This window comes from Thamnophis elegans, chromosome 10 (genome assembly GCF_009769535.1).
Source record: "Thamnophis elegans isolate rThaEle1 chromosome 10, rThaEle1.pri, whole genome shotgun sequence".
NCBI lineage: Eukaryota > Metazoa > Chordata > Lepidosauria > Squamata > Colubridae > Thamnophis > Thamnophis elegans.
Window position 1 is genome coordinate 60,675,431 of NC_045550.1, and position 21,613 is coordinate 60,697,043.

Sequence of the window (21,613 nt, forward strand, 5' to 3'; positions counted from 1 at the left end):
GCAAGGGATAAGATTTCATATGTTCTCTTACATTGAAACACTTTCACTGATCAGATGTTCCCCCTTTCCAATATTCTATTCATCTATTTATGGACAGAAAGCCAACCCTGCTACGCGGCTGAGTCTTTGTAATCAAGTTAGCCGTTCTGTGTAACGAAAGAATCCAGCCAGCTAATGCATTATCTGGAAAGATTAATTTAGACCATGTTGGCTGGCCTGTGAGATTAAAAAAAAAAAGCTCTCTGAGCTGGCACCCTTCAAACATATTAGAACTGAAGCTGTTATTAAGGAATTAATTAATTCTGCAGATGGAGTGGCAGGTTTTCAAGCCTAACTTTAAACAGAAGCTTCTTCAGGAAGAGGCAACGAAGGGAAAAAAAAAATGTGTGAAACAAGGAATAATTTAGTGTTACACATTGAGTGAGGAGAAAGGCGATGGTATGGGATAAAGGACGTGGATGTGAATAGGGATACTCAAGAATTCTTCCATACCACAAGATCAGAATTCCAAAGGACTTTTGCAATTCATTTGTTCCCTGTAGTGCAAGGTGCAATCTTCCAAATACTTGAGGGAATGTCACAAAATTGACATTCTCTAGGGCAAGGGTATCAAACTCAATTTCATTGAGGGCTACATCAGAGGGCTACATTGTGTTTGACCTCCAGGGGTTGGGGTGGGTGCGGCCAGAGTGGGCGTGGCCAGCTTGACTGTCAGGCCTGCAGCCAGTTCCTTTTGGGATCTTTAGCCTGCTACACTAATATTCTATTCTACTATGCTGTTTCATTAGTGGGTAATTGGGAGGGGGAATAGTAAGGAGTAGAATGTGATGTTGTCAAAATAAAATTCCTTTCTAGAATCCAAGGTCATCCTTTGTCTGTACACCTCTGCACCTGGATGGGTAGAACTGCCAGCATGGCAGTGGGAGATTGGGCCATGTGATGGACTTGTGGATGTGGGGGCAGGATCTTGAACTTTCAATTGGGTGGGGAAAACCGGGAAGCTTTCAGATTTGGGTTTTCCCAGATATTCCAACATGGCTCTCTTAATAAATTGGAACTTTGAGCAATACTTTGCCTTGGACTCTGATTTAATTTTGGATGTTATTTGGAACCCTGACATTGACATCATTTGTGTTGGGGTTGACTGTGGTGCCCTGAGTGCTCTGCCAGTGAGAATGGGCTCCTGAGCTCCGTTTTTGGTTGCGACACCCTCCTGCAGCCCTCTGCCAACAAAAATGGAGCTCGAGAGAGCTGCCCATGGCCTTCCAAAGCTCCGTTTTCACTGGCAGAGGCACCACGGCCTGGTCCTTCGCTGTTTCCAAGGCAACCCTGCGGGCCCGATCTAAGCAACCCACGGGCTGAATTTGGCCTTCAGGCCTTGAGTTTGATACCTCTGCTCTAGGGCACCAGAGAACAAGAAGTAATAGGTGGAAGCTTGTTAAAGAGAGATAGAAGTAAGGAGAAGCTTTCTGACCAAGCAACTAATCAGTGGGGCAGCTTGCCACCTGGTGTTGTAGATGATCCATCACTGGAGGATTTCAAACAATAGACTGGACAACTCGTTGACTGGGATGGTATACTTCTGACTTGAGATGGGAGTTGGACTAGAAGACCTCTGAGATCCCGTCCACTGCTATGATTCTACAGCCTTAGGCAAACTTGCATCTCATATGCAAACACTGTGCATAGAGCAAGTCAAATAGATTGTCATGGCAGACAATAGGACAGACTGCATGTGTATAGATAAAGTATAATGGTAAAGGTTCCCCTTGCACATATGTGCTAGTAGTTCCAAACTCTAGGAGACAGTGCTAATCTCCGATTCAAAGCCGAAGAGCTAGCACTGTCCGAGGAGTCTTTGTGGTCATGTGGCTGCCATGACTAAATGCCGAAGGCGCATGGAACACTGTTACCTTCCCACCAAAAGTGGTTCCTATTTTTCTACCTGCTTTCAAACGGGAGCTCACTCCGTTACACGGCGCTAGGGATTCAAACCATCACACTACCAACCTTTCTGATGGACAAGCTCAGCATCTTAGCCACTGAGCTTTATAGATAAAGTATATTTTCCTCTAAATGAGAACACATAAGTGCATATGTGAAGTGTAGAAAGGGAATGGTGAATATGTTTTTGTGGCCCTGTCCACTGGGGACCCACAGGTCATCTTTTCCTAAACATTGGTGGCATTCCTGAAGAAATTCTCAACTATTAATCTGGCTCTTGGCCTAAATAGATGAGCATCCAGCTTGCTTCCCTGGTACATTATTTCTCAACCTTGGCAACCTGAAGATGTGTGGATTTCAACTCCCAGAATTCTGAGAGTTGAAGTCCACACATCTCCAAGTTGCCACAGCTGGGAAACCCCAACCTAGTAGAAGATAGTTCATCGCTTCCTGGTTCTTGATCTAAGCACACAAACAGATGGACACCCAATTCCTTTCCATATTGAAGATGGTCCATCACTTCCCAGTGAGGTCCATCCCACCACCAAAGAGTTCCTGCTCTCAGGAGGTGCTACTAATACTACTTGAAACAGGATTCTCCTCCATTTGCTTTAGGGTGGTGTCACCAGTTACTAATGGCAAAATAAGGTTTATGTGTCCTGCAATTCCAGCCATATACAATTAAATCAATATGCCATAGTTAAATAAATAATGGCTTAAATCCATCCATCCATTCTTCTATAACTGCCCATCTTAGCCAGGTGAAATGGGCTGTTTACAGTTGTAAAACTATAAAACACTTAAAGATGCCATGTTTGTATCCACACATAATTATTAATTGGGATACTGAGAATTTGGAAGGGGGAGGAAAGATGGAGGCCAGGAGAAGGCCCAATCCAGTGTTCACCCTCAGTGACTTACCTTTTCCCTGCACTTAATGGGAGCTAGTCTAGAATCACATTAGCTGTGTAAAGAGATTTATAACAGTCCTACCCCTATTTGTGAGAGTGCTAGCTCAAGAAAGTTTATAAAAGCAGCTTTAAAAATAAACTTGTAAGGAACATAGTCAATAAGAGGCTTTTAAAGTCTGCCTTACATGAAGTATTTAACTAGGAGACTCAAAAACTCAGCAGATTCAAATACATAATGTGTTAACCTGAGTTTTTTAATGGCTTAGTGTGTGAGGGTAACTTTACCTTATGAACTAATTTTAGGATTCTGTTTTTTTTGCCAAAAGGGGGCCATTTTTCATTAAAAAAGGCCATGGATAGCCTTTAGGAAGCTTATAGAGTGCTCCTTGGGACTGGGGGGGGGGTGTAAAATTGAGCAAAGAATGGGTCTTTTTTGCTCATTTCTACCCTCTCCAGCCCCCAGGAGCTCTCTAAAAGCTTCCTAGAGGCTATGCATGGCCATTTTGGTGAAGGGGGGGGGGGGTAGGGAGGCAAAAAATGCTGTATTCAGTGTATAAGATGTGCCCAGATTTTCAGCCTCTTTCTTGAGGGAAAAAGGTACGTCTTATACTCTGAAAAATATGGTAAAACATGCTGGCAATGCCATGGGTGACCGGAGAATCGGTTTGGAGGGCGTGGCCAGCCTGAGTCGCTGCTGGTTCTACAACCCAGCCCAACATACCACTACCGGTTGGCCGAACCGAGGCGAACTGGTAGCAACCCACCTCTGCTGTCCCTACCTTATGAAACACTCTCCCCTCCTCTCCCCTCCCCACACCCCCATGATCTGGAATTTGCAGTTCTGTTTAGTGAAACAGGAGCTTTCGAGAATAGGCTATCAAGTCCTTAATCTCTCAGTGTTGCATGGCAACTTATAGCAATAGCAACAGCAGTTAGACTTATATACCGCTTCATAGGGCTTTCAGCCCTCTCTAAGTGGTTTACAGAGTCAGCATATCACCCCCACAGTCTGGGTCCTCATTTTACCCACCTCGGAAGGATGGAAGGCTGAGTCAACCCTGAGCCAGTGAGATTTGAACCGCCGAACTGCAGCTAACAGTCAGCTGAAGTGGCTGCAGTACTGCACTCTAACCACTGCGCCATCTCGGCTCTTATAAACAAATCAGTCACTCAGCTAAAAAAAACAACAACCCCTATTTCATTTCTACAAAGAAATGGCAGTTTGGCAGGGAGCCAACATTTATTCCAGGCAATGTTTAAAACATGGCCTTTCAGAGGTACTGAAAGCTGATATTATACATGTCCTCCTGAAATAAATAAAACGTTGAATAATTAATTTACAAATGGTCCTACATAATCTAATAACTGTTGCGGCTTAACAGTTTTATTGGTCTTTAATTTGAAAAAAAAAATGATTTGGTAAGGTGCATGCAGATCATGTAGTTGTCATGTCCAAAAATCATAGAAGAATCCGTCTCAACCTTAGAATTCCCAGAAGCTGTCCTTTACTTTGCTTCTGTGAAAATTGAAATCCCCAAGGATGGAAACCAACATTTCAAAATGTTAGGGATTATTAAGTAGCGCCTCAAACTAGCTTTCACTAGGGCCATGTTAGATTACAGGCAATCCACAATTTAGTAAAGGTAAAGGTTCCCTCACACATATGAGCTACTCATTCCAGACTCTAGGGGGCGGTGTTCATCTCTGTTTCAAAGCCGAAGAGCCAGAGCTGTCCGAAGACATTTCCGTGGTCATGTGGCTGGCAGAACTAAATGCCAAAGGCGCACGGAAGGCTGTTACCTTCCCACCAAAGGTGGTTCCTATTTTTCTACTTGCATTTGTACATGCTTTCGAACTGCTAGGTTGGCAGAAGCTGGCAGACAAGTCACGGGAGCTCACTCCCTTATGCTGGAGTAGGGATTTGAACCACCAAACTGCCGACCTTTCTGATCAACAAGCTTAGTGTCTCAGTCCCTGAGCTACCACATCCCTCAATTTATAAACATTCAATTAGTGACTGTTCGAAATTGTCACTGGAAAAAAAGTTAATTAGGACTGTTTTCCATCCTTATGATCGTTGTAGCACCCCCATGGTGCTATGAGATTTGTCTTCAGAGGGCATTGTTCAATCCTTACATGATAAACATCACAACAGTGGCTCCTTAAAATATACTACAAGTATTCAGATTGTAGTAAGTCCCATTAAACCTTAGACAGTTTAACTAATCTCAGAAAAAGCTAAAGTGGTTAGGCCAAGTGAATATTTGAAAAATAATTATTACAAAATCCCAAGGTTATAAGATATACATGGAAGTTGGAAAAAAATATCATACAGCTAGTCCTTGGCATATAACCATTCGTTTAGTGACTGTTTGAAGTTACAACAGCCGTGAAAAAAAGTGATTTATGGCCATGTTTCACACTTACACCTTCATGGTCATGTGATCAAAATTCAGTTGCTTGGCAACTGGTCCATATTTATCACAAATATGGGGGAGGCCAGATTCACTTAACAACGACGTTACTAACAGCAACTGCAGCGATTCACTTAAGAACTGGGGCAAGGAAGGCTTTGCAATGGGGCAAAAGTTCATTTAATAAGCGCCTCGCTTAGCAACAGAAATTTTGGCCTCAATTGTGGTGGTGAGCCAAGAATTACCTGTAGATTATTCTGGAAGATGGTTCAGAGTTGAAGTAGGCTGCAATCTTTAGAAACATGAAATTGCTGTGATTCCAATACATTTGGAAAACGTCAGGTTGAGAATGCTGCTACTTTTAGTTATCAAGCTCTTGTTAATGTTGTTACCATTCTTGGACATTAATGCTGCTGGGTAATTGCAAGCCATTAAAACAATAATGGTGCTGTCAGGACTTGGAGTTCTATTCAATACATTTGGAAGGCATTGTTCTGACTTAGGCTTCCCAAGAGCAGGAAGCAAACTCCTTGTCCTCAACAAAAACCCTTTCATTAGTTTACTGTGAATTCTGCTCATTCACATCCAGCAAAGTCTTTCAAGGGAGGATTTACAGTCACAGACCTTATCTGGCTTGGAGAGTTGCCAGGCCGATATCTGCGAATCAATTAAGCGAACTAATTGTCTCCTGCAAACTCCACTCCACTCCTCTTTTATTTCCTCTTGGAGGGGCCATTCATCATGCACCTGTGGCCTTACTCCCAAGCCAATCCCTGTTCTTTGGCTGTTCCCTTCATCTGGCAACTCTGTGCATGCGCACACTGGGAACAGGCTCCAGCTGTTCGTCTGCTTCACTAATGTCTGACTCTGAAGGCAGCTGATAACTGGCATATGGCTCTGGCCCCCTCTCTGCCTCTGACAGAGCCCTCATCAGAGCCTTCCCCAGACTCCAGGACCGGCCCATGTTTCTCCCCAACCTCCTCACTGTCTGAATCTGCTGTCAGCTTCACTGGCAGGCCACAACAGGCATGGTTGAGAAGCTAAGGTAGACAATCTAATTTAGAATGAAATTAAATGTTTTCCTTTTCTACATTAAGCTGAGTTTGTAGACTACATACAGCCATGTCATGGAAACCACTGAAAATAGGCTCCCCATGGATAGACTCCAGCAGTGAAGAAATATCACACATCCATTCGGGTTGCATCCAATCATTTTTGATCCCACTCGTATCAACTCCAGAGGAGATACGATTGTGCTGGGAAACAGTCACATGACCAAGGCAATCCCTTTGATCTATGCCTTTATGCATTAAGAACACAACATGGGAGTCTCTAGCATAGAGAGAATTCTTAAATGGCTTCCCTGCTACCGACGAAACACATAAAGTTGGATCTAAAACTTCCTTGCAGCATTACACGAGGTCAGACAAATGCTCACTATGAGAGGTGCATGGGGGGATCAGCATTACAAGGCAGCAAAGTATTTATAGCAGTCTGCAACACGATCAAAATACAGCAAAGCAGATCCGGAGGCAATTATCAGAAATACGTGTCCACTCAACGATGGCAAAGATGAGGTCAGTTCACACACAGGAGGACAAAAACATGCACAAACCAAGAACGGTTCACTCTGGAAAACTCTTACGGTTACTGGAAATAAAAGCAAAATGGGCATGAAACACATTAGGATATGAATCAGGAGTTCCACTCTCTCGTTCAATGTGCCCGATTCATAAACTGGTTTGCATGTAAAACTAAAGCAGGATGTACCAAAGCAAAGCTTCCTGCGCCATCACTGTAAATATCTATAGGTCAATAAAAAAGTGGCATCAAACAGGTAGATTTTCCTACAAGGATTGTTACCTGTGTGTGATATACATATACAAAGACCACTCAGGTATTTATTTTTCTTTGCATGTTTGTGAAGGAGCTGCCCTTGGGAACTGGCAAGGCGTTAACACAGATTCACGTAAAATACAGACAGAATCACAACCTTCTTACATAGTGGGAAACCAATATGTTTTCACTCTAGTACCTGGTGGGACCATGGCCTTCTGAAGTTATCTATTTACCTTGACGTATGTGTGTGGATAATTCAATATTGCAAATCTGTAAAAGGCAACTGAGAAGGAGTTATTTTAAGGCACAGAAGCATATTGGCAATTGCTAATAACTTGAATTAAGCTGCTTTGGGATTTTATACAAATGGAGTAAATTGAATGAAATAATTGCAAGGTTTGAGCTGCCTTTGAATTAGTTGGAATCCTTCAAGTAATTTAACATTCAGGGGTATTTGAATATGTAGAAATAATCATAAAGAGGTGGGCTGGTATTTTAATACATGCATTTGCAAATTGTTGATAACAACAGGGCCTATATATCGTTTATGATTGCTATGGTTGTCATTATTTTAAACACAATGTACAATTCAAACTGGCGAATGGTATAGAATTCATTTATTTCGGTTGGGGAAAAAAATCCATTTGAATTGCTCCCATGAAGTTAAAAAGGAACATGATTCACATGAGGATGAAGCAGCTTTTGAAGCTGAATTTCCTTTACAACCAGAAATACTTTTATTCAACGTTTGATTAAGCCATGTGTCATATTGAACTTCTTATGCTAATTATTACATGTTCCTTATTGGAAAACATGTTTGATTTGCTCCTTTGAAAGATGGAAGTTATGGGGCTATGTTTTGATATAGAAATCATTTCTAACTGGAAACTTTTCTTAAATTATGGCTTAGTGTATGGATTTATGCCACATCCCAAATATTTCTTATTATACATTTAGTTTATATTTTAACTGTACAAGCAATTAGAATATGCGATTCTATAGTTATAATTAGATCATCTATAATTAGAATTATGTTGCCTATAATTCTAGCTATTATGTATATACCGTGTTAATCAGATACTCTTCATTTAAAGTTTTTAGGTAAAGGTAAAGTTTCCCCTTGCACATATGTGCGAGTCGTTCCTGACTAGGAGGAGGTGCTCATCTCTGTTTCAAAGTCGAAGAGCCAGTGCTGTCTGAAGACGTCTCCGTGGTCATGTGGCCAGCACATGATGCTGAAGGCGCACGGAACATTGTTACCTTCCTACCAAAGGTGGTTCCTATTTTTATACTTGCATTTTTTACATGTTTTCGAACTGCTAGGTTGGCAGAAGCTGGGACAAGTAACGGGAGCTCACTCCGTTACACGGCGCTAGGGATTCAAAACACTGACCTGCTGACCTTTCTGATTAACAAGCTCAGCGTCTTAATCACTGAGCCACCACGTTAGTCTTAATTTAGTCTTAGTCTTAGCTTTTGTTTTACAAACCAATCAGAGGTGGGCTGCTCCCGGTTTTACTACTGGTTTGCTTTGCATCCGCACCTATCCACACAGTTCAATGTAAATTGTTCTTTGCGCATGCGCAGGGCAATTTACAGTGAACTGCGCACATACGCGCACTACTAAACAACATGCTAGCAACTGCAGTGGCGACCGGGAAACTGGTTTGAGGGCCTGGCCAGCCTGGGTCGCTGCTAGTTCTGTGACTCAGGCCAAAATAACACTACCGATTCAGCCGAACTGGGCCGAACAGGGAGAAACCCAACTCTGAAACCAATGTAACATTTGTATACAGTAAGTGGGGGCAGAGTCAAAAAAGGGCTTATCTTAGAATCCCTATGTAGACACAAGTGAACAGTCCAATTTCTCCTGAATTTCGGTAACTCCTAGCAGGGGCTAACCTTAGTTGAGACTATTCCTGTGCACAGGTATGAGTAGCAATAAATCAGTTTAATTGGACTTTCATGAGTGGATCTGATCTTCCCTGTGTTTGAGACAGCTAAAGAAACATTAATCTCCTTGACAATTCAGATCCTATGTTTACTTACATTTACTTTCTTAATTACATGTTACTATTTTTTTTTGTATGTCTCTTATCTATCTTGGTTTGGCTTTAGTAATGAGTTTGGTAAATAAAATGAAGTTAAAAGCATAAAGCCTTTGGGCTGTGTTTTGTTTTAAAGGTAACTTTCCATTTATTCCATAGAAAAACAACAACAATAGTAATAATAATAATGAGTATTGATCCAATAATTAAGGGAAGAACCAAAATTTAGAGTCGCAGCCCACATTTTAATGCAGAAAGTCTAAAAAAAAATCAAAGTATTTCAGAGTTAATATTTAAGACTGGCCAAGGCACTTGAGGGTCCATAGATAGTACAATTCAGAACCTTAATTAAAATAGTTGATTATTAGGGTTAATTTAACAAGAGATCCCTGTCCAGGCTGTTCCTTAGAGCCCTTCCTGTTTAGTATTACTGCATCCTGTGGCAACCTATTTTCCTCTCCGTTTTGTTATGCATTCAGATGAAAGATGCAATTAATGTCATTGTGTAATCAAACTACTGAAAAATCCTTCAGATTATATTATGACACTAAATTTAGCAATTTCCTCCAAATGCTAAATGTTATTCATTTTATCTCAGGGATCTGAATCAAACATCTCCATTTATTCCACCCAAGCCTTGTTAGCTAACCACATTTTACTGAGTAACTATTTATCGTCTGGTTTATCATATTCAGAGCTTTTCTGCAGTTTCCTAAAACAAGCCTATTTCATAACAGTGAGAAGTCAACTTGTTTTTATAAACGATACCTAATGCTAATCACGGTATAGATTCAAAAGTAACGCCAATGTGAAACAAAATGGAAACTTGATTTTAGATTTTCATGATTAGAATGACTTTGTTATTATAGAAATGGCTTGAAATGTTGTGAAATGTAAAGCAAATGGTTGAAGTATTTGTATTTCACTGCACAGAAAAAGTCAGAAAGCACTTTTTTCTCTCTTTGCATTTTCTCTCTCCTCTTAGTTTTCTAACTTTTGTTTTTTCTGTATTTTTATCTTATAATGAAACAATAACCAGTGTAGTGTAGTGTAGTGCAATGCAATGCAATGCAATGCAATACAATATAATATTTCTATGCTATGTGCACAGTTAAAAAAGAACCAATATTTATTGTCCTCTCACACCAGGAATTAGAAAGTTAAGGACATTCATTCCTGTTGACCTTAGCTTTAAGTTATAAGATTGAAGTCTCAATCTTATAGAAGTCAATATATTGATTGTCCATATATATATATTGATTACTTAAGCAGACTGTTTCAACAAAATAGATTGGTCATTAAATTGCTTGTTTGATTGTTGGCTTTTGAAGAAACTCCTTTTCAGTTGTGCCTTGTTTCATTGAATCTGTTAATGTATAACCTAGCTTTTCTAAAGTTGAGAACTGCAGACTGCAAAACTGAAGACAATTGGGTACAATTTGGATAAGATCTCGCATGAGCCACAGCAAAAAGAACATTCTAAAGAAAAATGGCCTCCTCATTCAACATGGCGGACTTGGGTGAAGGAGGTAGGGGTGGTAGAAATCAGTAAACATGACTATTTCAAAAGCATTAAGTACTGTGAAGTATGGCACAAAACTCAACAAACCAAGTATGTTTTATCTTTTTTGCGATTAATGTTCATTTATATCACTGCTTTATGTAACTATGGACAGCATGGATCACAGCTGGCATTTTTGAACAGTTTTAGATGCTTTGTTAATGACTAACATGCACAATCTTGTTGCGTATGCCATTTTACTTCGAACACCTGCCTTAAAAAAAAATCCAACATTAATGCAGAATATGTGAAATGGTGAACCAGAGGTAATCTTTTTCTCTGCCTTATACTATATTATGTCTTTCATACTTCTTTGAAAAATTTTGTAACAATATATTCCATATAGTATTATAATACTGTAAGACGGACCCTGAGAGCAATGCCAAAGGGAAAAAAAAATCATAAATAGAGCTATAAATAAATGCTGGACATAGTTTATTTTTTTTTGTAAAGGATACAGGTGAACATATTCTATTAAACACCTCAGCAAGGTGATTTAAAAATTTAACATTTTTCATCTATTATTATTATTATTGCCAATATGCCTTCAGTGTAATTTGGATGGAGAATATGTGGATTGAAATAGCTCTCTCCCAGTGTGGTGATAAAGTTAGAACAAGAGGAGCGGGAGAGAAAACGAAGAAAGAAAAAGATACAGCAAGAATAAGAGAAAGCAGAGGGAGGGAGGGAGGGAGGGAGGGGGAGAGGAAGAGAGAGGGAGGGAGGGAGAGAGAGAGGTAGGTTGGTAGGTAGGTAAGTATAATTGAACATAGAAGTCAAGAAGAATGGAAGACTTCTAGAAAATGATTGCGCTACCATATCTCAGCGGAAGAGAACCAGTGACCATGGGATGGCAGCAAATAGATACTAAAATGATACTTCTCTACTGCCACCTAGTGGCTGGGTGTTTGCAACCAAAATATGGCAGCGCTACTAATGGTTGATCTCCATTTGCATTGAAATACGCCAGCTTCCTCCTTCAAATCCGGACCATTCTGCCCACCTGTGATTTCATAGTAAGGAGGGGTTTTTCCTCCGGAGACTCCTCCCTCGGTATCTCCTTCATCACCATGGCAACAGCCTTATCTGCCGCCCTAGAGCCTTTACCCTATAACAGTGAAATCAACAATGACTTGTGTCAGGAGGAAACGTATGACATTCCTGTTACAGATGTAGAAATAGCTTTAATATGACATTATTATCATCAATTTCAATTCCCTTCCTCGTCTCCTCCCGCCAAACAAACACACCAAAAAGCAAAGAAGTTAAACTAACATGTAAAATAGTGGAAGCAAATTGTTGGTGCTGGAAATGAAAATTTTAAAGCAGTTAAGCAATCATACAAGGTATTGGCACAGCTGTTAACAATAAGATGTAATATACACATTTATAGATGCATGGTGTCCAATCCAACATACTTTATCATTTTCCAAGTGATGTTTTAATCCCATTTCAGTTTTCCATAGATGATACAATGGATTATTTAAAGCAATTTTTCATGGTGTCTAACCAGAAATCTTGGAGCTATATGTCCTTAATGTGGCTCTAGAATTTGCTGCTAAATTGCCATTTTCCTGGGTCAGTAAGAGGATATGTTTAAATCCATTGGGATGACTGAATTAAGTTCAGGTTAAAATTATATTATATTTAGGATTTTTCCTGGCCAAGCCATTTTAGAAGCACATCTTACAGCATACCAAAGGCCATAGGAAATTCCCCACGCCCTAAAAATAGCCAAATCCTCCTATATTTTGTTTCCCGGTGGGCTGCAATTTCATAATTTCATTTATACAATATGCAGGATGAATATTTGGACCACTTACTGCCACGGGTTAAATTATAAATCAGCCTCCAGTCTGAATCTCAGAAAGCCTGAACTCTGGAGAGCTTACGCCATAGCACTTCTCCGTAAAAAGATAATTTCATTCTATTTAAGATTATTGTGGTGGACAAGAAGGCCTATCTCTCCAAGTTGCAGTGAGACACACAAAGTAATGTACAGGTAGTCCTCAACGTACGGCCACAATTGAGCCCCAAATTTCTGTTGCCAAGTGAGACATTTGTTAAATACGTTTTGCTCCATTTTATGGCTTTTTTGATAAATGGATCACTGCAATTGTTAAGCTAGTAAGACAGTTGTTAAGTGAATGTGGTCACATGACCCTGGAACACTGCAACCGTCATAAATATGAGTCAGTTGCTAAGTGCCTGCCTTTTGATCAAGGGACCATGAAAAAAAGTCACTTTTTTCATTGTCAGGGTAACTTTTTAACGGCCATTCAATGAACTGTTTTAAGCCAAGGATTACCTGTATATGAATATTTCAAAACATTGTGTTTAATGTGGAGGTTTTGCTAGGTTAACAAGATATCAGATCAAAGTTAAAGTTGTAGGATTGGTCACCATGTGCGGTATTGATTGAAAAAGAATTTAGATCACAATGAACATCCCCCCCCCCCAATTCTTATTTGCAAATACCATCCTTCTGAACCCTTTGATTGTTGTCAGTCTTCAGAGACTCTGTATCATTAACACAGTCATCTAAATTTATCAGGTTACTGCTTTCTTCCATTGTGTCTTTTCTCTTCTTTTTTTTTTTTTGGAGACCAGAGATCGGGATATAATACAGCTCATTTCCCATCACCTGCCATGTAATGGAAGCTTCAGTGGGCCAATTGTCTGAAGATAATTTTAACCATCCACTGCATGGCACAGTTAGCTAGAAAAGTATCTTAATGGCAGAAGCTACCCATTGGCACATGGCAGTGTTTTCCTCTGCAATGGAATTGCTAAAGAAGAAGAAGTAGGACATTGAGAGTGACATACCAATATTTGCAAAAAATAAAATAAAAGAGAGAGAGAGAGAGAGAGAGAGAGAGAGAGAGAGAGGGAGGGAAGGAGAAATTAATTTAATTCTCTCTAGAGCAGCAGTCCCCAATATTTGCAGCTCGCCAGGGTGAGTGGGTGGAAGGGAAGTGGACTGCGTGAGTGAGCAAGTTGAACTGCGCGTGTGAGCATTCCTGCCTGCTACCCGTGCGGCCTGGTTTTGAATAGGCTATTGCCTGGTACTAGGCCACAGCCTGGGGGTTAGGGACCCCTGCTCTGGAGAATGCAATGACTCCCTTCTTTAAAACACAATTAACAAAATGCAGGTACAATATGTGTTGCCTCAGGAGACAAAGCAATTCTAAAATTCATTTTTTAAAGAAAAGTAAAGATAGCAGGAACCAAGGAACTTCTCTGGGAAAAACCATACTGATGACAGGAATTTTTTCCCCCTTCAAACTGGCTTTGATATCTAAGGCCAATTGGGTGACACATCTTATTCAGATGCATGACTATAATAAAAAAAACCCCTTCATTCCTAAACAATATTTTGCTGACGTATAAACCATTTTAGTTCAATATGGCAGAATTTCAATTCTGCCTTTCTTGCTTACAACAGAAAAGTATCTTTTGGAGAGGTCCTACATCAATCAAACACTATTACAACTTTGTTGTAAAACCGTGTAGGTCTCTGGCGTTTCTTTGAATGTATAATTGTGCTGTGCATATGTGATGAGGTCCTCTCCAGTAATCTGACAATGTTGATCAGATGTTCTCCTGATTTATGATAAAATGCAATTATGATCACCCTAATATCAGGTCAAAGCTGCCTGCAGGTAGTCCTCAATTTAGGACTGCCATGATTACATGCCGGTGCCAACTACCTGAATTTTGATCATGTGACTGTGCAGATGCTGTGACGGTTGTAAATGCGAGGACACAAGTTGCAGGTTACTTTTTTCAATGCTGTGGCAATTCTGAGCACTTGCTAAATGAATTATTGTAAGTACAAGACTACCTGAAGTCAACGGGAGCAAAAGATTACGGTAATAGCTTAGCTAAGTGTTGACTACTATCCTTGAGTTATTCTTTGCATGGAGACAGCAATATCCACTTCAGTGACTTGAATTATAACTACCCTTCTATCCTCCTGATAGGGCTATAATGGGTTCTTTGATATCAACTATCAATAAAGGAGAATATTTGCCACTCGGGGTTGAAATGAGGGATCCTTGGTGCTCTCTGAAGTTGGCTGTTTTGTTGCAGATGTTTCATGACCAAACTAAGTAACTGTTGTGGCCCGCTGGTGGCCAGCAGAGCTGGCAGCAGAGTCTGACAGTGAGGAGGTTGGGGAGGAACATGGGCCAGTCCTGGGGGCTGAGGAAGGCTCAGATGAGGACTCTGCGTTGGAGGCAGAGAGGGAGCTAGACAGCAGTGAGGCAGAGGAACAGCTGGAGCCTGTTCCCAGTGTGCGCATGTGCAGAGCTGCCAGAAGACAAGACTAACTAAGAAAGCAGGGTTGACTTGGGAGTAAAGTCACATCTTGCAGGCGATTGACCCCTCCCATAGGAAACAAAAGAGGAACGAACAGGAGTGGGCTTTTTCAGGAAACAATTCTTTCATTTGGTCATTTCAAGGGTGGAAAGTTCTGTTTGTGACTATAAGAGACTGTGGACCACGTTTTGCCATGCCCTGAGTTTGGAAACTAGTTATTTGGCAGTTCTCCAAATGAGATAAGGTTCGTAGTGATAAACATTCCTCTGAAAGACTGTTTGCTAATCCTTGCAGACTGTGAATGAAAAGAATTCACAGTCGTGCAAATAAAAGGAGTTTTGCCAGGACCAAGACTCTGCTTTTGGCTTTTTAAGGAAGCCTGGGTCAGAACAGTAACATCATCAGTACATTATTGAAACATCTTCAGGAAAACAGCCAAGCTCAGAGAGCACTAAGCCACCTTGATATACATCTTAGATTCTGCTTATTACCATTATTTCATCTGCTTATTTTTCTAAGCAGGAATTATGATGTAGAACTTCATTGGAAGTAAAAACATGAAAAGCCACAAATGTGGCACCTGTATCTTTATTAGCAATATCTATATATCAGATTTTAGGGCAATGTTGTTTCATTCCATCCAAGTCATAGTTGATAGTATAAATAAAATAACAATACAATTTTGTTTGTTGCTTGTAAAGTGCCATCAAGGAACCACAGTTCTGAATAACTCCGGTGTCCAGCTTAACATTTGGAAACAATATACAAGATACAAGAATCTCCAGTCATGTCCAAAGCATGCTTATATAAAATACATCAAATCTAAACATGCTTCTTCCCTTTGCACACTTCTGTTTATACCCAAACTGCAAAATGCACAGTGTTGTGAATTGTAATCGGGATATGGTATTTTATCCGATGAAAAGCACATTCTGTTTGCTAAGCGTCAACAAAACATTATCTGGCCAAATGTGCAGAGTTTTATGTATGATTCACTCTGTGGCAGTACCCTTGGATGCGATAAATATATACAGTATATATAAATGGGGCTGTTGTTGCACTAGCGGTAAATAACATGCTTTTTTTTTTTGGCAAAAGAGCGCACGCCTTTCGTGCTGAAGGTTGGAATAAAAGCAACTTTCGTCAGTCGGAAAAGATGCATTAGAAAACATGCGATGCTTTTGAAATGTCTGGCACAGGAGGAGAAAAAACCCACCAAGGCAAAGAGGAGCTTGCATTTTTGAAGCCACAGCCACTTTTTCTTCAAGGTCTCACCTACTGCCTGAAAACAGTCATGATACTCATATTAGTGCCTGTTAATCTGTCAATCAATCAATCAATCAAATCATCATTATCATTAATCCACTGGATGGCTGTAATCATCATGACACCATAACATTCTATTTGTTTGTTCCACAAGGATAATCCACCATCCCTGTTGTTTTCCGCTGTAGAAGACTGCAAAATCCTCACAGAAGGTGTGTTGGATGGCGAAAAGGCTGGAAAGATAGGGTGCTGTAACATAGAACCATAATCAGCTTCAAACATGCTCCTTTCCTGGCTGAAAACAGTCATGATACTCATATTAGTGCTTGTGAATCAATCAATCTGTTGTAATATAGCTCCTTGTGCAGGTTTGTGTCCTCCATGGCCTAGTCCATACTAGGGCCTGCAGAGTCACGCTGAATCACACAGGAGAAAACAAACTCCAATGTGAAGTTTCCGCTGTTCGCCCATGAAGCCAATGTTGAGAAAAGACAGGAGACAGTGCGGCATCAGCCCCCCCCCCACCCCATGTCAATGTTTGTTCTGCTATCACACCTTGGGATAGCCACTCTTACTTTCTAGATGTACTCCTAGAAAGCCATAACATCTTGATAGTGAATAACATAACATTCTGAGATGTGCCTTACCATTGACGTCCAGGATTTGACCATATATAGACAGAACTTCCCTGAGCAGTAGATTAGAAATTGTACTTTTACAGGCTGTTTTTAAGCACATGCTATTGCTCCTCCTGCCTTTGTCCTATCTCAATAAAAGGGGCTCTCAGACCCCCAATCTGGGTCGCTCCATCTCGAGAAAGTTCGTGTCCTGTCTTTTCTCAACATTGGCCTCATGGATGACCCACGGGAACATCACATTTGGTAGCATCAGCATTAATCCATTGGGTAGCTGTAATAACACCACAACGTTCTATTTGTCCCGCAGAAGGATAATCCACAATTCCTGTTATTTTTGCTGGAGAACACTGCAGACGTTGTATCGAGGAAAGGGCTGGGAAAACAGGGTACTATGACACAGAACATAGGTAAAGGTAAAGATTCCCCTCACACATATGTGCTAGTCGTTTCCGACTCTAGGGGCCAGTGCTCATCTCCGTTTCAAAGCCGAAGAGCCAGCGCTGTCTGAAGACATCTCCGTAGTCATGTGGCTGGCATGGCTAAATGCTGAAGGCACACAGAACGCAGTTACTTTCCCACCAAAGGTGGTTCAAAGTTTTCTACTTGCATTTTTACCTGCTTTCAAACTGCTAAGTTGGCAGAAGCTGGGACAAGTAACGGGAGCTCACTCCATTACACGGCGCTAGGGATTTGAACCACTGAACTGCCGACCTTTCTGATCGACAAGCTCAGCATCTTAGCCACTGAGCCACGGCGTCCCTACAGAACATAGTCAGCTTCAAAAATTCCCCCAGTTTCTGCATGTAACAGCAGATCAAAAAGATCTGAGAATGGCAATTGAAATTTTAGAGTGATTAATGCCTGCAATTAATGCCAGCAGGTGCAAGTTCTAAAAAGTGAACATAATAATAACGCATAATTAATTAAGGGAATTTGCTGCAAAGAATCTTTCTTAGGACTCTCCTAAATTCTGTTCTTATTATGGCAAAATTCACTGAGATTCTTTGGCAAGGCTGTTGTGCTTAAGATGTGTCTTTAGAAAGCTGTTACAATTTTTTATTAGGACTGGGAGAAAAAGTACTTTAACCAAACAGTCATGGAACATTTATCGTATCTCCAAAATAAAATAAAAAAACCTTTTTGTGAGAATGGGTTTTCTATCATTTTATTTCTATAACATTTATTTAGTGATTCTTCAATAGAAATAGCTGGGAGTCAGTCGTAAGAAAATCAACCAGACGTACCTTCGATCAGAAATCTTTTACATGAAATGCATAATTTAAAAAAAAAAAGAATAATAATACGATAGAAATACGCTTTCCCTTGTATACAAAATCTGAAAATGGGAAAATATAGTAGGACAGTTTCTATGTTAAATTGTGAATTGGAGGATGTCTGAGGAAGGGTTAGATAGCCTTAGAGCAGGGGTGTCAAACTCGTATCATCACGGTGGCGTCTCATGATGTATCGCGCATTTCCCCTCCCCCCTTTGCTAAACTGGATGTGGCGGTGGTCAGCATGTGACACATTCGGCCTGAATTAGACAGCCCTGCCTTAGAGGAAACAGCTCTGGCCTCCTTTGAAAAGCACCTGGAAAGCATATGAGCTTCTTTAAATAAAGTTTGCTGACACAGCTTATGTCCATTAACAAGATGAGGATATTTTGGTAACTGCTTTGTTTTACAGGTAATATGTGTTTTCTCTGTAATCAACTTGTACTTCCTTACTGATGTAACTAATCTATCTATCTATCTATCTATCTATCTATCTATCTATCTATCTATCTATCTATCTATCATCTATCTATCTATCTATCTATCTATCTATCTATCTATCTATCTATCTATCATCTATCTATCTATCTATCTATCATCTATCTATATCTATCTATCTATCATCTATCTATCTATCTATCTATCTATCATCTATCTATCTATCTATCTATCTATCTATCTATCATCTATCTATCTATCTATCTATCTATCTATCATCTATCTATCTATATCTATCTATCTATCTATCTATCTATTATCTATCTATCTATCTATCTATCTATCTATCTATCTATCTATCATCTATCTATCTATCTATCTATCTATCTATCATCTATCTATCTATCTATCTATCTATCTATCTATCTATCATCTATGTATCTATCTATCTATCTATCTATCTATCTATCTATCTATCTATCTATCTATCTATCTATCTATCTATCTGGCAAACACCATTAATTCATCACGAAATCTCCAGAACTGTAAAGCTGACAAACTTGACATTTGGCATGTATGTTCCTCTTGGCTTCTAGTGTTCACTACGAAAGGATTTTTCAAAATGACCATCAGATCATCAGTATTTGTTATACAGTAATTAACATGCTCTGATGCAGGGGTGGGTTCCTGACAGTTCTAACCTCTTCTATAGAAGAGGTTCCACAAATCTACCGTGCTGTTTAGAACCGGTTCCAGCTCCCTCCCTCCACCTGTCCACACATCATCAAGATGAAGAGCAAGAGGAGGAATTCTGAGAGTTGAAGTCCACAAGTCTTAAAGCTGTCAAGTTTGAACATGCCTGGGTTTTTTTCTAAAGGGTTAGGGGTGCAAGGGTCTTGTAACCTGACAGCTTTAAGACTTATACACTTCAATACCAGAGTTCCTGAGCCAACATGACTGGAGGAGGAATTCTGGGAGTTGAAGTCCACAAGTCTTAAAGCTGTCAAGTTTGAACACCCCTGGGGGTTTTTTCCCAAAGGGTTAGGGTTGCAAGGGTCTTGTAACTTGACAGCTTTAAGACTTCTGTGCTTCAAATGCCAGAGTTTCTGAGCCAACATTTTGGTTGCTAAACAAGAGCGTTGTTAAGTGAGTTTCACCGCACTTTACAAGTTGGCCACACCCACCCAGTCACATGGCCGGCAAGCCACTCCCACCCGGTCACATGGCTGGCAAGCCACTCCCATATAGCAGGCCACACTTACAGAAGAGGTTCTAAAAAAATTTGAAACCCACCACTGCTCTGATGCTATGGAGTTCTACTCCCCCTCCCCACCTGAAAAGAACTCAGTTCCAACTACCAGTTGCCTCACATTCCGTTACCTCAGTTCAAAGTGGCAGACATTCCAGTCCTTCCCTCAGGATCAATCTGGGGCTCCTTACAGTACTGAACGTCAGTACCTCACCAAAATGTCTAAGCCTTCCATTTATGGAACTTCTTCCGGACTCAAGGTGGCAGGACTGATATTCCCTTATGTATTTCAAACACTGACCAGCACTGAGCCAATGGATTGTGAACAGAATTTCTCCTGCATAGCCCAATCACATAGTTTCACCGCAAAGGGCGGGTATCCAGCTAGTAAAATATAAATGCTGACTCAACCATTGGACGTAGTCCTTTTCCAGCCTTATGGGAGGACCCACTTTTTGTTAAGATCCAAAATAAACATGTCACTCTTCATACTGGGCTTGACCTAGACAGTGTGCAAGACAATATGAAGCTGAAATACAGCTTGTCCTCAACTTACGACAATTCATTTAGTGACCGTTTGAAGATACAACGCCCAAAAAGCGACTTATGATCGTTTTTCACACTTACGATCTTTTTCTATGCTTTTCATCTGGCCTGAACTTCTGAAGCTGGTTTGTAAAAAGTGTGCATGCTCTAAAATATTCAAACATCGCCTATTTAAATAGCGGTTTCCAGCAAAAGGCCAGGAGAGAGGAGACCGACTTTTACAACCAAGATGTAAATATTATTATAAGTGTAGCTCAGAATGAAAGCTGTAATATACCTTTTCTATGATCTTAACTTACTTCCCTTAAAATAACTAACTTAATGAACTGTGCTAAAATTATTATTTGCCAGGCTCTGGAACAAGATGATGACAGTCCCTGGGAATTTCCCCACTTTTAAACCCACTCAAAAGACTTTGTGGTAGAAATAAACTGACATCTGACTCATTTGACTCTGCCAAATTAATGCCTAGGGAAGTGGCAAAGCTTTGCTTCAATAATGATTTAAGTAAAGCAACTCTTTGAAGCGCCTTCATTACACAATGCGTTCTTCTCTAATGAAATAAAGCTGCTACATTACTTTGATTTAATTGGTCCTCTTATCAGTCCCAATTCCTGGAAAAGGTCCCCACATGTGTCCAGCAGAGGTGGGTTGCTGCTGGTACGGCCCGGATTGGGCAAACCAGTAGTAGCGGCGGTGGGAGGCTCTGCCCACCCGCTCGGATGCTTCTGCACATGCGCAGAAGCATCGTGTGCATGCACGAGTGAACCAGTAGGAAAAAAAAATTAGAAACCTACCACTGGTGTCCAGTGCATGATCAAACCCTGTTGTAACTACTACTGAATGTACAAAAACTAGGGAACTTACTCTCCCAAAAACTAATCCCTTCTGAGAGACTTGCAGACAAACCTTTTGATATGCAAAAGAGCTCAGCTTAACCAAAGAAGCCACATCAAAAACATGAACCTTTGGTGCAGAAATGAATAAACTAACATTTGAACTTAAAGAAAAGGAAGACACTGAATATTTTGAGGTATGGAATCTGTTCTGTCGATGGTTAGATGAGAGAAACAGGAGTTAGAACTTTGAAAATTAAAAGAGAAAGATTAATTTTATTATTAAGGTTGTTTACTGTAACTTTTTAATTTTGATTAATCTTGATTAG

At 40.3% G+C, this 21,613-nt stretch overlaps 1 protein-coding gene across 1 annotated transcript in view; it reads right to left on the reverse strand.

Moving 5' to 3' along the window:
• Positions 1 to 16,310, reverse strand: part of PEX5L (peroxisomal biogenesis factor 5 like) — a 63,884-nt gene extending 47,574 nt beyond the window's left edge. Inside the window, exons 1-2 of the mRNA XM_032224902.1 lie at positions 16,254 to 16,310; positions 11,721 to 11,825 (exon numbers count right to left, since the gene is read on the reverse strand). Coding sequence (XP_032080793.1) covers positions 11,721 to 11,789 — 69 coding nt within the window. The 5' untranslated portion in view covers positions 11,790 to 11,825; positions 16,254 to 16,310. The remainder of the gene's footprint in view (positions 1 to 11,720; positions 11,826 to 16,253) is intronic.
• Between the last annotated feature and the right edge of the window lie 5,303 nt (positions 16,311 to 21,613).